General features: G+C 47.4%; 5 protein-coding genes across 6 annotated transcripts; 2 read left to right on the top strand and 3 right to left on the bottom strand.

Annotated features, from left to right (window-relative positions):
- Positions 1–372: 372 nt before the first annotated feature.
- Positions 373–1,399, bottom strand: BDCG_05271 (uncharacterized protein; the record flags this gene model as incomplete). The annotated part of the gene is made up of 2 exons (XM_045420943.1): positions 373–810; positions 938–1,399. 2 exons carry the CDS (start codon positions 1,397–1,399, stop codon positions 373–375), a joined length of 900 nt encoding a protein of 299 aa, XP_045276931.1.
- Positions 1,400–1,715: 316 nt separating this feature from the next.
- On the bottom strand, positions 1,716–4,153 carry BDCG_05270 (transcription factor TFIIIB component). The gene is made up of 2 exons (XM_045420942.1): positions 4,021–4,153; positions 1,716–3,963 (listed from the first exon to the last, which is right to left on the bottom strand). The coding sequence occupies exons 1-2, from the start codon at positions 4,046–4,048 to the stop codon at positions 2,201–2,203; spliced, it is 1,791 nt and encodes a 596-aa protein (XP_045276930.1). The 5' UTR covers positions 4,049–4,153; the 3' UTR covers positions 1,716–2,200.
- Positions 1,761–8,409, top strand: BDCG_05269. Of its 2 annotated transcripts, XM_045420941.1 has the most exons (8): positions 1,761–2,765; positions 3,109–3,973; positions 4,041–4,720; positions 4,842–4,985; positions 5,066–5,117; positions 5,188–5,735; positions 5,794–6,867; positions 6,945–8,333. In XM_045420941.1, exons 3-8 carry the CDS (start codon positions 4,529–4,531, stop codon positions 7,116–7,118), a joined length of 2,184 nt encoding a protein of 727 aa, XP_045281200.1. In that variant the 5' UTR covers positions 1,761–2,765; positions 3,109–3,973; positions 4,041–4,528; the 3' UTR covers positions 7,119–8,333. The 2 variants fall into 2 exon arrangements, with proteins under 2 accessions (XP_045281200.1, XP_045276929.1); XM_045420940.1 differs by having other exon boundaries at positions 1,761–3,973; positions 6,945–8,409.
- On the bottom strand, positions 8,062–9,701 carry BDCG_05268 (urease accessory protein UreF). Its single transcript, XM_045420939.1, has 2 exons — positions 9,476–9,701; positions 8,062–9,366 (listed from the first exon to the last, which is right to left on the bottom strand). The coding sequence occupies exons 1-2, from the start codon at positions 9,618–9,620 to the stop codon at positions 8,504–8,506; spliced, it is 1,008 nt and encodes a 335-aa protein (XP_045276928.1). The 5' UTR covers positions 9,621–9,701; the 3' UTR covers positions 8,062–8,503.
- On the top strand, positions 9,588–13,513 carry BDCG_05267 (Atypical/ABC1/ABC1-A protein kinase). Its single transcript, XM_045420938.1, has 3 exons — positions 9,588–10,719; positions 10,779–11,058; positions 11,120–13,513. Exons 1-3 carry the CDS (start codon positions 9,895–9,897, stop codon positions 12,280–12,282), a joined length of 2,268 nt encoding a protein of 755 aa, XP_045276927.1. The 5' UTR covers positions 9,588–9,894; the 3' UTR covers positions 12,283–13,513.
- The last annotated feature ends 323 nt before the right edge of the window (positions 13,514–13,836 follow it).

Here is a 13,836-nt window from a genome sequence, read left to right as displayed (position 1 = left end):
ACATGATATCCGCTCACTACCTCCATACGGGAAGAACGTAGGGTTAATTTACGGTGATTACACCGTACATTGGTATCGATGGAGTTTTATGGTTTAGAATATCATACTATTTACTGGACTTTTCATAAAGGTACTCTTGGCTTCTCATAGTAGTTGCGAATGTCTCACGAAAAGCTCAGTGTCTGTAACTCGAAACATGCATGCATACCTTTGAGTGATCTGCAAACTAGAGATCGCAAACAGAACTAGGAGCCAATGCCATAGGCAGCATGAAATAGTAAAATCGATCATTAAAAGTCTCAAGAGTAGAGGGGTAATTTTTCGTAACTCCAGAGGATAAAGAGGACATCCGTAAATTCCCATTGAAAGACATCATAAGCCCCGTTGTAGCTGGTGGAGATTCAATATTCTACCGCCTCCTAGAGCCCCCAAATCCAGTACTTTCCGACGTAGAAGTAGAGGGTGAGAATGACGGTCGAGAAGAGCTCGACCTTGAGCTTTCCGCTTGGTCCGATCCCCATCCCCACCCTGACCTCGACGATCCCGATCTCGAGCCCGACCTGGCTCCCCTCCCCAGAGCATATGCCGCCGCGCTTCCCGCCGCAGCACCCGTCCAAAATCCAGGCTTCCACGACGGCGTTTTCCTAAATCCCGAATAATCATATGGAGGCGGCGGATCATTCCATCCACCCCATCCTCCGCCTCCTCCGCCTCCGCCTCCAGGACCCCACCCACCTCCCCATCCCCATCCTTCGCCCCATGGGCGCCAGCCTCTCCTCTGCCCAGTACCGCCACCCAGACAGCCAAGGGCTGTCAGAATGATAAAAGCCAACACTCCGAAGAAGAACAGGAAAAATATAATTTCTCCGAGGGACTCTAACCATCCACGCGCAGTCCTATACCCACCGCTGAAGGATGACCACGCATCCCCACCAACAAGCTTCCCATACTTCTGCTCCCCCCTCTCCGTCAACAACAGCCGATACTCCACTCCACAACTGCCCTTCAATACCCAGGGATCCTCCTTATCCCTATATCCTTCACAGATCACATCCGTACTCCCCAGCTTAAATTCCGGCGGCAACTGCGCCGTGCATGTCCACTGCACGTCGTTCTCGTCATAGTCATGGCCTTGGTTTATGCAGCGCATGACATCCGGGGTATAGAGGGCGCATATCTTCTTAGAGGGCCCGATGCAGGTTAATTGTTGGACGGCGGGGACGCGGCGGTGGGTTGTTTTGCGGTTTGCGTAGAAGGTTAGAGATTGGATAGAGCTGAGGAGGACGGCATTTTTGGAGCCGGGGGATTTTGAGGGATTATAAGCATTGGTTTGGGTGGGGAGAAGGGGGAGGAGGAGGGGGAGGAGGAGGGGGAGGAGCGTTGTGTAGATGGGAATCATTTTTGGAGGGTTGGCATGGTTGAGACTTGTTTTAATAGATGTTGTGATATGTACGGAGTATACGTGGATGTGATGCTATATTAATGGCTGCGATGGGTAAATAAAGGTTAGTGTATTCCTTCACTGAGATGTTGCTCAATAAATACTGCTCGTGGAGACATAATTATTATTAATAAGTTAGGCAGACATAGAACTAATTTTTTCGAGGCATAGTTGTCAACTTCTGGCAAAATCTTGGTTGAACCCACCCAGTCGTTTGGCGCTTAACACACCCAATAGGAGCATTGCGCGGTTCTAGGTAGCCGCCAATCTTCATCGGTAGCCTTCCTCGCCAACGTTGATCTTCAAATATTACGTTGAAGAAGCTTCTGTGTTTATATGAATGACTTCCCGAGTTAATTATTACTCCTAACACCAGGATACTTGTCATAAACGCCAAATTCCAAAAATTCCACTCTTCTAGTCTGAGCGGAAGAAAATCATTGTCGATGCATCATGTAACATCCACGGCAACGAAAAATCCAAGCAGTTGCTATTAAGATATTGCGGGTTGGTCTTATTACTCTTGGTGGATAGGGGCTGAGGGAACGCGGAAATAGGTGTGATATAGCTGATAAGTCCTGCAACGTCTTTCTGCCAACTGGGGAAAGGGAATTCAACACCCAATGCCGGATTCATTGCCTATTCTCTTCCAACCCAAATTAAGTTACTGGGTACAATACAAAGTCATCAACGTAACCATAAAATAACCTCGCTCGAGAAAACACCTCATATATTTATAAAGAGTACACAGAGTTAAAACTATGCAGAAACAGCAATATCATCAATCGTCCCCAAAATCTCCTCCGTCCCTCCGCCAAACTTCTGCGCACCGGCCGCCTTCTTCCTTCCCCTTGTGCCCCCACTACCATCCCCACCTTCAATACTCGGCAAGACATTCGAATTCGACGGCCCAGCCGGCGTCACCGTAGACGAGGACGATACCCCACTCGGATTTCGCAAAAGTTCCTCCTTCGCTTCCTTCTCTCTCGCATGCTCCGCTTCCATCCTCTTCCTCTCCTCATCCAGCTCCTTCTCAATAACCCGCGGGTCGTCGTAAACAGTATTTGTCATCTCAGAATACGTCGCGAGATCGACAGCTTCACGGGGTCCCAAAAGGGTTTCTTTAATTCGCTCCGGGCATCGACGTTCTTCGTTTGAAAATTTCAATTTAATCTGCCGCCGCGAGCGGCCGGGGAACATTTTGCTTATCATCATGAAATCGGTGCCGAACATGCGCAGGCCACGGTAGAAAAGATCAGTCATCTCTTCGTCCCAGGACTCAACTTTGGTGCGTTTGCCGAAGGAGGCAGCGTTTATGCGTTTTGTAAGTGGGTTTTCTTCGACTTCTTCCATATCGCCTTCGTTTCTGGCTGCGTTGGCGTGGCGGTCGATTTGGAGGGAAGCTGCGTCGACAACGATCTCTCCGTTTACAATCCTCATCTGTGGACCCCCGAGAGCGGCTGCTTCCGCTCGATCGAGGTCATCACCCACCATGTTTCTTTCGGCTGATCCAGCCTTCGATGTTTTATGTCCATTTCTGATCCGCTCCTCGCGCTCTTTCTGTTTCCTTGCAAGTTCCGTCAGGTCCATACTTTGTAATTCAATCTCCCGTTTTGATTTCTTCCCGGTGCGGAGATCTCTGCACAGATCTGACATTTTCACGACAGTTGGCGCAATCTCTATGGATTCTGCATTTTCCGGTGTTGGCTGGCGTTTCCTTCGAGCGCGGGGTTTCCTTTCTGTAGCGGCAGCGCCGATGCCATCTTCTATCTGTTCGGCTGATTGTCTCCGATCTGTAGAGCATTTGGCAACTTTCTTAGCGGAGCGTTTTGTTGCGGGCACGGCTTCACGTTGAGCCTGCTGCACCTGAGTGCTAGGTCCAGGATGTGAGGGTTCCTCTCGTGAAGTAGATATAGGTATTGTAACCGGTTGCACTATCTTGGTGCGTTTTGCTGGTCGATTGTCGACAGCGTGCTCTACACGCTGCCGCTTGGGACTTTCTGGAACATTTTGAGTTATTTGAGGAATCTGTCGTCGATCAAATTGTGGTTTCGCTGCTGTGGGTAAAGTAGTTTCTGATGAGGGTGCTCTAGGTATGGAGGCTGGGACGGGAGTTGCGGTAGGGTGTGGAGGTTGAGATGGAGGCTCCTGTACGGAGGGGATAGACGGTCTCCGCCTTGGAGCAGGAATTGGGATAGGTGTGGATTTGACTTTGTGTTGAGTGATCAATGGGAGGGGTGGGGACTGGGGTTGTGATGGTGTTGGCGGTTCTTGTTGTGGTGGTGGTGACAGTGGTGGTGGCGGCGATTGAGATGATTCTTTAGAAGGTTGCGGGGTACTTTTGGCGGGGTCATTGGGAGGACTGGGGGCAGCAACTTCAGGCGTGATAGAGAACGGAGGAGGTTGAGGGGCTTTGGAGGTTATCTGTCTGTCTGTACTGGCTCTAGCAGACTGAGAGCCGGCTGAAGTGGCACCTACACGGCGAACGGGAGCCTTGGGCGCAAACTTCTTCCCGGACTTATCTACAGCACGGTTAGTACTGGATCTGCAGGCAAAACGGACATGTGGATCGCACTTACTGATTACAGAGCTTGAAAAGGATACCATGATGCAAGGTTAAATCATTAAGATTCTATATACCATAGTCAGGGAGTGTCGACCGTTGACATTGCATATACAGCCGTCTAGAATCGACGAGTACATGGGATGAAGTTGATAAGAGTTGCCGAACAGGAGACCAGAGATCCCGTGATGAGTCTAACTCAAAGAAGCTAAGTGGTGTAAAATGATCACGTGAGAGGCGCTAAGTTATCGCGCTAACCTGGATTTAGAAATGGCCCAAAATCGACTCTTGTCTTTCTTCTCGTTCTGTTTCTCCCTCATCATCATCTCCTTCAACAACTCTCATTCATGCACCTGTTCTCTCTCCCTCTGCCTCTCTCAGACTCCGCAATATACCTTCTCTCTCCCTATTATATTCCTTGAGTTCAGGTTTCCTGCCCATCGCTGCTACTGTCACGGGTGTTCGTTGTTGTCGTGGCTGTCAAGGCAGTGATCGCAAAATTGCTTGTGCCCCCTTATGCCCTGATGCCGGCCGTCGAAGCGTCAACGGTTCCCTTAGCCGAATCCGGCCTTGTCGTTAAAATGGAAGACCGGAAAAGACCTGCTGCTTACGATCCCAACGAATCTACCCCTCCCTTGAAGAAACAGGCAACCTCGCTGAACGGTGGTGCCAAGCCTCACCCAGACACAGATATGCCTTGGAAAGATGACCTAGAAGTGAGTATCTCACCTTCTCACCATTCTACCTTGCATCTGTAAAAATTTAATAACACTCCATCGCCTGTCTCTGTTTACCAATTGAAGATCAGCATGCTGACGAATTTTGCCGTGAAATCAGCGCTTTCAAAAAGACGCCATTTTGCGCCAGATGCAAGAATACAAACGCGAGAAGAGTTCGCTGGAAGCAAGATTAAAAGAATTAACCAAAGCAACTGAATATCACAACGATCACCTTCGTATAATTGATGCGTGGTTTAAGCAGGTGAAGTTTTTCCCATCAAACGGGCTGTGTCCCGTGACTGCCGGCCAGAAGAGTTCGCTAATATCATCTTCTATCTCCAGCTAATTGATGAGGTCAAAGTCATAGTCGATTCATCGGATAATGAAACCCAGGGTAAGTCTATGCGGGCAATTCAACTCTTGCTTGATGACCAATTTGGATCCGTTAACGCTCATTTCCTCAGATAAACAACCTTTCCCCAGCGCATTACTTTTCGCAGATCATGATAACTTTGAAAAGCACCTACAAGCGCGTTCCGATGATATTAAAGCAACTATTTCAAAGCTGTTCTCTCGTCCCGCAAATGTCTCCGCTGAAGTCACCCACCTTCAAGGTCAACTCGCCAAAAAACTTGCGGAGGAAAAGGTCGCAATTGCAGAGCTAGAAAAGAGCGTTACCGAAAAGCAACAATTGGAAGAGCGACTAGATGCCGCATCATTAAGGTACATGGTGGCTGAAAAGAAAATTGACCGTGCTCGAAGCCTGACTGTAGCGCGCCTGGAAAAGCAATATATTCTTGGAGCGCAAAGACCTGGCGGAGACAATTCGTCGGTCAAACGAGAAGATAGCTCTTCTTCCAACGGAGTTGGAGATTCATCTGATAGAGTTGCCGAACTAGAAGAGGGCCGTAATAGAGCTGTTGCCATATTAGAAAAGCAAAAGGAACAACTAGAAAAACTCGAAGCGGAGAACTCGAAGCTGTTAACACAGGTCACAGAACTCAATATGAAGGTGAGTTTATTCTCATCCATTTTGATCCTATTTTATATAATCTAACACAGCAAACCAGTTTTCAAAGTTATCCGATGAAGACTATGCCCATACCGACCTATTTAAGCAATTGAAGTCACAACACGAGGACGTCATCAAACGAATAAACCATTTAGAGGCGACCAATGTGCAGCTTCGTGAAGAAGCAGAGAAACTACAGGCCGAAAGAAATGCATATCGAATCCAAATCGAGAATGAATCCCAAGTTGCGGTGGGAGAGAAAGAAGCTCAGCTCGCCAAGACAGAGTCAGATCTAGCTCGAATTCGAAATGCTCGTGATGAACTTCTTGCAGATCAGCAAATGAGAAAGGCGGCCCAGGAACAAGAGAGAACCTCAATCTGCCAAACAAGGGAATTGCTCGATGCAAAGGAATCTCGGATCAGCGCTTTGGAATCTGAAATAGAGCGATTACAACTCCAGATCGAGGGAATCAAGGATAAAAGTTCTAGCATCGAAGACTTGCCTTTGGAAGACTTACGGGTCAAGTACCAAACACTGGAAAAACAATACGAAATGTTGAACACAGAGCTGGCCTCGATGCAAACGGCGTTCACAAAGACATCCAAACTAGCTTCTCAAAAGCTCGCAGATCTCAACCTTCTTGAGGAGAAGGTTCAACGCTTGACTGCAGAAAAATCAAAGGCGGACCAAAAGTACTTTGCGGCAATGAAGAGCAAAGAGGCCCGGGATGCCGAACTTCGATCTTTGCGAATCCAAAATATGAAAAGCTCGGATATAGTCTCTCAGCTCAAAGAAGCGGAAACGACGACTCGTTCTTTGGTGTCCAACGTGGAGAAGCAACTCACCGAGACCAAAGAAACGCTTACAAACACCATGTCCCAGTACTATGGTGCACGGCAACAACTCGCGGAAGCAGATATCGTTATCCAAGGATTAAATTCGCAGGTAACGGAACTGAAGAAGCAAATTGTTACCAAGGACTCTTCCCTCTCGTCAGCCACGAGTGCCTGCCGTAAAGCTGAGACAGAAGTCGAGGGACTTAAAGCTACATTGGCGGATACGAAGAAGAGCCTGGAATCATGGAGGAATAAGGGACTGGGCAATTCTTCATCAGAGTATGAAATGTTGAGAGTAAGTTTACACCCCTCCCCAATTCCATACAAGTTATGTCAGGTGTATGAACATCCTCCTAACTTTTTGTTAAACAGTCTCTCGCGTTGTGTACTGTCTGCCGAAGAAATTTCAAAAATACCGTTATCAAAACATGCGGACATGTCTTCTGCAAGGAGTGTGTGGAAGAGCGGCTAACGTCTCGATCGAGGAAATGTCCCAATTGCAATAAATCGTTTGGAAGCAATGACTATATGCATATCACCCTTTAAGAGATTTTTTTTTAATATATGGGTTTTATTTTACTTTTTGCATTTTCTTTGGTGAACCACGCACGCGCCTGCGCATTGCAATGCTGCGATTTTCCACACCAGAACTTTTTCCGTTTCCCCATTCATGTACTATACCTTCTTCTTCACCTTCATATTCTTCTCTTTTCCTTTCTTTTCATAACACTGGCTGTTTTCTATTTATTTTCTTTTATTTTCTTTTTGCTTCTCCCATCTTATGCCAGTCATGTTTGACCTTGGTGTCTTTGGTTTCAAGGTAATTTCTTTTTTCTTTTATTCATTTCCTTTTGTTTGTTTGTTCTATTAATAACGGAACCAGTCCCTGTGACCTAAATTCTCCCCCATGTGTGTGTGTTGTGCCCTTTTTGGGAGTAAGGATATTAAACATGGATTACCAAGGCAAAGCAGAAAGGCGAAAAAAAAATTCGGCGTGGTAGCCTATCTTCTTCCATTTTGATTACATTGCAGTTGGAACAGGCCAATTTCCTTGTCTTTCCTTTCTTGGTTTTTTCCTTTACTCTGCCCATTGCTGGCAAATGCTCACCATGCCTTCCTTCTTTTTCTCCTTTTTGAATTCTGAAAATATTTCCCACTCCCTCCCTTTTCTTCTCTTTCTTTCTTTCTTTCCTTTTTTCCCCCGAATTTCCTGTGTTTGTCCCGCATTGAGCAGGTGAGATGTGATATGACGTGTAACAATTTAAACCAGGACCTTATCTATCTTTCGCCCTCTTTTTGCCTCTCCTTCTGCCTATTTTTCGTTCTATTATCAACTAATCCACGGGTGTTGTGCCTGCATATTCGTTGATTACTTCAAGTTTGGGTTTGATACAGCTGGGAAAGGAGTCTACGGGCCTAGGTTGCTGCGGTTCTCATTCTACCTTTTGTTTCCTCCAAGCACTTCTAGCTGGATGAATGGCGCATCTAGATACTGGTTACCGACTACAATGGTTTAATGAACTTTGAAATACTCTTTTTCTTTTTGTTTTCTACAACTAGGCTTCCCATTTTCCAACAAACTCAATTGATTTGTATATAGTTCAGTTGTGTTAGGCTTTAGTTACAAGGTTAGAGTTGATCTTACGTCTTTATTGTCAGGATGAACATCATAACAATGATATTATACATTAGTTCTTAGTTGCAGAACCCCGCTTCTATGGTGGAGCAAATAAACAATGCAAGTTCTAATCATTTTCGCAATATATTACCAGAAAGGGATCCTAGCATATCAACAGGCCGGAAAAATTGCATGGCCCGAATCAATGATAAACACTAACATGTACCACTTCATCTCTCATTCATTCTTTCCACAACCCCCAACCTAGATTAGAAACCGCCTAGTTAAAGTATCCATATGGCAAACCACCGTATCATGAATTAAATATTCGACTGTAAAGCAGTTCATGCCTCCCCACCCACAAATCAACCGTTGGTACAACCTGGCCCGCCTCCTCAGGCCTCACAGTCCAGTGCATCTGTATTCGGCTCTCAATCATCTCCCGCAACCACCGACTGGCCAACACCGCCTGTGCCTGGTAGGGGCCCATCACGGACGAGCGCACGGCAGCGCTCAGCACTGCCTTTGCGTGATTGAGCATGTAGACGTACGCGGTGGAGGTTATGTCGATGCCCATGGCGGCGCAGACGACGGCCCAGAGAGGCGGGAGGTGGCCGTTTAGATGGTCAGTTGGATTGGAGGAGGGGATGGAGAAAGTAGCTTTCAGGGTGTTGGAGAATGCAGATAGGGCGGCTACGGCGGCTTGGGAGGGGGCGAGTGGGTGTGTGGGCGGGCGTGTAATATTTATACCGTTGGTGTTCGTGTTTTTGTTTGTGGATTTATTGTCGTGCGTGTGTGTATAAGCATCTTTAAACGCCCTCTCCCAGACCCCTAGCAATGCTAGGCCCTGTGCTACGCTTGCGCGGCGTGTTACGGTGCATGGGGTTGATGCGTCCAGGTCATTGTCTAGTGTTTCTAGTTGCTCGGGGTGTCTGTGAGCAGTCAAAACGTAGGGGAGGGTTGTGCTGGCGAGGGAAGCGAGGGAGAAAGACAGGAAGAGGTGAAAAGACGTTATTGGGTTCGTGTGAGGTTGCGATTGTGATTGAGACTGTGATTTTAGCAGTTTGTTATGTGCAAGGTAGGATTCTAGGCCGCTAGAGTAGGCAAAAGAACCAAGCGGGAGGGCGGAGTCGGATAGGAGCAGAAGGGCGTGGGGGATTGCCAGGGGACCAGGGCCTAAATTGGAGAGAAATACATTAGCTACGAGAGACTTGTTTCTTTTTAATCTAGGTTTTTCTTCTTATATATATAGAGAGTCATTGGAGTGTTTGTTACTTATAGCTACCTGGAGGGGTTAAACTTTTTGCGGGAGATGGAGCTCTATTAGCATAGCGAAGGCGCTGTTTCGCATCTTCCAGTTTGCGTTCGAGGTCATTTATCTCTTCCTGTATGCTTACCACATCGGATTCGGGCTCATTGGGACGTTGCATTGCTCGCTGGCCCCCCTGCGCAATTGTAGAGCATCGACGTAGGTGGAATTAGTTGTTCTTATGGTTAAATATCAAATCAGATCCTTTCAGGCACTTTATACTGCCATCTCACACCGCTATTTAATATTTCCGGGAAATCAACAACAAAAAAGGCTCTCGCAGTATGTATCCGCTCCATTGCGCTAATTTGGTTCGATATCGACATAGCTATTTAACGGCTAAAATGAACTCGTTACAGTAACCACACCTTTATTTCCTTTCAATACATATTGCTATGTCGGGGCGGCGTCTCCTCGACGCTCTCATCATCCTCAATGCCTCCCGAGGTGTCGCCGGTAGGCACGTTTCCCATCAAAGGCGGAAGTTAGATCTGTATCTTCGCACGTCTTCCTTGACCAGGGAGGCCAAATTACAACTTGATGATATTTCCCTTGGGCTCCGGGCGGCCTCAGAACTGGCGCGCAAGTTTGATGACTCCCCACAGCAGCAACCGGCTGAAACTGTTTCCACCGAGCGGAGTGGCGGCCGTGGGACTGAACATGAACAGAGTGACGTGGATGTTTCGACGGAGAAGAGAGCAAAAGATTTTGCCAGAAAAATAGATATAGACCAAGGGGTAGAGAGCACATCGGGGGAACAACTTTCGCGGGAGCAATTGAACCCACAAAACACAACGAAAAAATCTTCAGGGCACATATCAAGCGCTGTGCCAGAAGAGCCACAGCAATCCATTGAGTTGAAACGGTCACCTACGCTTGCCGAATCTACTGAAGATACAGTTCTTCGTGACTCAACGACGGCTACTTCCAGCAATGAGCCCTCTGAGGCTATCATGCAGCAGCTATTCCGAAGCCCAAGGGTGGCAAATAAGCTGACGAATGGCAGCAGATATGGTGTAAAACAACGTAATATAGAGCCTACTAAAATTGATAGATCGTCCGTCATAAATTCTTCACCACTATCCGATAGATTAAATACGCCGACAATTGAAACCGCCGTATCATCTAAATCGTCCGAGCTCTCCACATCCCCAGATGCAGAGAAAGAGGACATGAGGGCATTGGGAGCTGAGCTTGCGCATGATACCGCGACCTCTCAGGTAATTTAGGGCCATGATCTCTTTTACCATTTTCATATACTAACCCGCCGCCGCGGCAGGCGTCACAAGATGTACTTGGTCAATCGCCAACTCCTGCCTATCAGATGGTGGAATCCCGGGTTCCTTCAACCCGTTTAGGCAGACTGTGGGAATATGGAGGACTAGCCACCTCTATGGTCTTCGGTATCGCTGGGCAGAGCATTCGTCGCGCAACCGTTGGCGTTGACTCTAGCAGTGACTCTTTGATATTCAGCCCAGAGAATGTCGAGCGACTCGTGGCCAAACTGTCAAAAATGAGGGGTGCGGCCCTCAAGCTAGGGCAATTGCTGAGTTTTCAAGGTGAGCACTGCGCTTTAACCATGTAAATACAAACCGGATGAGTTCCTAATAGTGCTCCCAGATGCGAAAATGCTTCCGCCGGCTATTCACCAAGTCCTTCAACGGGTCCAAGACAAAGCAAATTATATGCCAGCAAAACAAAGGGACCGTGTTCTTGTAAACAATCTAGGCGAGAACTGGCGGAATTTATTTGAGTCCTTTGACGAGCTCCCCATGGCCGCTGCTTCCATAGGTCAGGTACATAGAGCAGTGCTAAAAGAGACGGGTAAACCAGTTGCCGTCAAAATTCAATATCCGGGGGTTGCAAACTCCATCGACTCTGACCTTAGTAATCTCTCCATTCTGTTAACCGCTTCACGCTTACTGCCCAAAGGGCTATTCCTCGACAAAACCATCGCCAATGCCCGCACTGAGCTAGCTTGGGAGTGCGATTACATACGAGAGGCCGAATGCGGCCAACGGTTCCTCTCGCTCCTCCAGGACGACACAGGAACATTTATGGTCCCGGCAATTATCCACTCTGCCTCCGGCAAGCAAGTCCTCACCATGGAATACCTAGAGGGCATCCCCGTTACCCGCGTCCAAAATTTCACCCAAGCCCAACGCGATTGGATAGGCACGCAAATCTTGCGGCTTTCCCTACGTGAAATCTGCGAATTTCGGTTCATGCAGACGGATCCCAATTGGACTAACTTCCTCTACAACTCGTCGACGAACAAACTCGAGCTTCTCGACTTTGGCGCCTCACGAGACTACCCTGCCTCTTTCATCTCCAGCTACCTCCGTATCCTCCAGGCTGCTTCCCGCAATGACCGTGAAACTTGCCGCGACCTCTCTATCAAACTGGGCTACCTGACTGGCTTCGAATCTCCTGCTATGGTCAACGCGCATATCACATCTATACTCACGCTGTCAGAACCCTTCATGGCCTCATCGCCCGACGTCTATGACTTTAGTGACCAGACCATCACGGACCGAGTGCGGGATATGATTCCGCTGATGCTCCGTGAGCGACTTGCGCCACCCCCAGAGGAAACGTATAGTCTGCATAGGAAGCTTAGTGGGGCTTTCTTACTGTGCGCTAGATTAGGGAGTCGGGTGCGGTGTAAGGAGTTGTTTGAGAATGCGCTAGAGAAGGTGGAATGGGTAGATGAGGATGAGATGTCCGTGGGCGAGGGTGAGGAGCTAGTTGATGGGTTGAGGAAGGTGACCATGGCTGGATGAGGTGTACTACTTTTGGTTTAGATTTGGATATACTGTACGATATTATTAGGAAGTGTCTTAGCCATATGTACCAATAGCAAGTTCCGTTTCCAAGCTTCATTTCCATTTCGATCAAGTGGCATGTTTTGGGCGATGTCTTTATTCTTCAAACCCTAACTAATAACCACAGGTCTCACCATATTCGGCAAGAAGGTGATGAGAAACCCATACCACAGCAGAAAAGCGACTGGGAACATGAGCCCATTCCCTCGCCCAACTCGAAGAAATACCGTCTCATGGCACCTTCGTCGTTTCTTTGACGCTCCATGTTTCCTTCCCAACATCGACCGTTCTGTCAATCAAACGAAGGTTGAGTTTTCGGATGCCTCCTTTCGACACAAACTCATCATATTCGCCCATCAGGGACCTCTATCCCAGGTGCTTATTTAGGCAGCATTGAAGTATAAACTTGCAACCATGCTGTCCGGTCTCACTGCAAACAGTTATCTGCAATACAAAGCAGATACCGATACTGTAACTTCATGGCTAGTAACAACGGCGACGGAACGCGTCTATACCCAAGAAATAAGAGCAGCCAATGTCTAAGGCTCGTGGGACAGAGGAAGAGGTAACACCTGAGGCTGGGGACAGATATGGCTCCTAAATTCCTCCTCGCTTTCTTCCAATCAAAGATTATCCCCTTCTGGCAGACTGTCTCGCGGCTGCTATTGATCCTCTTGTCGCTCCACGGAAATTTTGTGAAAACCCTTGATAGCGTTATTGCCACTCGATGCGAATTTGAAGGGGAATATTTTCTCGTGTCCCCAGCGACGAAGAATCCAACGCATTTGATGACGGGCAAATGTATTTCATTAGGGTGCTAGAACATGTGCGGGAATGTAAGGGGGCATTAGATAAAACTTTCAAATTTGAGTCTGTTTCTCTCATGACCAACACCGCGATTGATATCGCGAGGCAAGCCTGTGAAGATGCTGAACCGCTCATTAAGCACAAGAATTGGATTTGGATCTCAATCAATGAATGCGCGCCTACTCATTTATTATTTTTCTACTCGCAATATAATCCTCCAATCTCAATTCAATTTTACATGGTGACATTCCTCACTCAGATTTCTGCTTAATTGACCATCACACATTAAGCCCGTGGGTGTTCTTCTCCTACTTAACTAATCTAGTTACATAGATAGTATTATTGCCCGGATATAACGAACTTAGGCCATCAACACTGCTTACCTTTGGATTTAAATTCTTTCCCCGCAAGTATGATCCCATAATAAAACGGATATTTTATCTTCAATTTTCCAATTTCCGGTATTTCTTTTACCCAAGGTAAGCTCTGGCACGCGATCCGCAATATTCTTGATGAAGGACCCTCGGATACCTCCTTTTTCCTCGCACTGGCATAAATGGCAAACTTGAACTCCCCACGTTAATAATAAGTTAGCTCTTATTAAATGGACATGGACAGGGGTTCCGGAAGTTAAAGTCAAGCTGTTAGTCTAAAGGTGAGCTGACAGGGTGACAAGAGAGGGCAAGGAGATTTGATGACGATTTT

This window comes from Blastomyces dermatitidis, assembly GCF_000003525.1.
Source record: "Blastomyces dermatitidis ER-3 genomic scaffold supercont1.5, whole genome shotgun sequence".
NCBI lineage: Eukaryota > Fungi > Ascomycota > Eurotiomycetes > Onygenales > Ajellomycetaceae > Blastomyces > Blastomyces dermatitidis.
The sequence above is the reverse complement of the archived record's forward strand: the minus strand, read 5'-3'. Positions and strand labels throughout refer to the sequence as shown.

Excerpts from the sequence above, each read along its gene's own strand:
- BDCG_05267 (XM_045420938.1), top strand. The coding sequence starts at position 9,895 with ATGTCGGGGCGGCGTCTCCTCGACGCTCTCATCATCCTCAATGCCTCC. Across the intron at positions 10,720-10,778 it reads ATGATACCGCGACCTCTCAG|GCGTCACAAGATGTACTTGG; the intron begins GTAATTTAGGGC and ends CCGCCGCGGCAG. Across the intron at positions 11,059-11,119 it reads GCAATTGCTGAGTTTTCAAG|ATGCGAAAATGCTTCCGCCG; the intron begins GTGAGCACTGCG and ends TAGTGCTCCCAG.
- BDCG_05270 (XM_045420942.1), bottom strand. The coding sequence starts at position 4,048 with ATGGTATCCTTTTCAAGCTCTGTAATCA. Across the intron at positions 3,964-4,020 it reads CTTTTCAAGCTCTGTAATCA|ATAAGTCCGGGAAGAAGTTT; the intron begins GTAAGTGCGATC and ends ACCGTGCTGTAG.
- BDCG_05268 (XM_045420939.1), bottom strand. The coding sequence starts at position 9,620 with ATGCAACGTCCCAATGAGCCCGAATCCGATGTGGTAAGCATACAGGAA. Across the intron at positions 9,367-9,475 it reads AAAAAGTTTAACCCCTCCAG|GCCCTGGTCCCCTGGCAATC; the intron begins GTAGCTATAAGT and ends TCTCCAATTTAG.
- BDCG_05269 (XM_045420940.1), top strand. The coding sequence starts at position 4,529 with ATGCCGGCCGTCGAAGCGTCAACGGTTCCCTTAGCCGAATCCGGCCTT. Across the intron at positions 4,721-4,841 it reads CTTGGAAAGATGACCTAGAA|CGCTTTCAAAAAGACGCCAT; the intron begins GTGAGTATCTCA and ends CCGTGAAATCAG. Across the intron at positions 5,118-5,187 it reads ATCGGATAATGAAACCCAGG|ATAAACAACCTTTCCCCAGC; the intron begins GTAAGTCTATGC and ends TCATTTCCTCAG.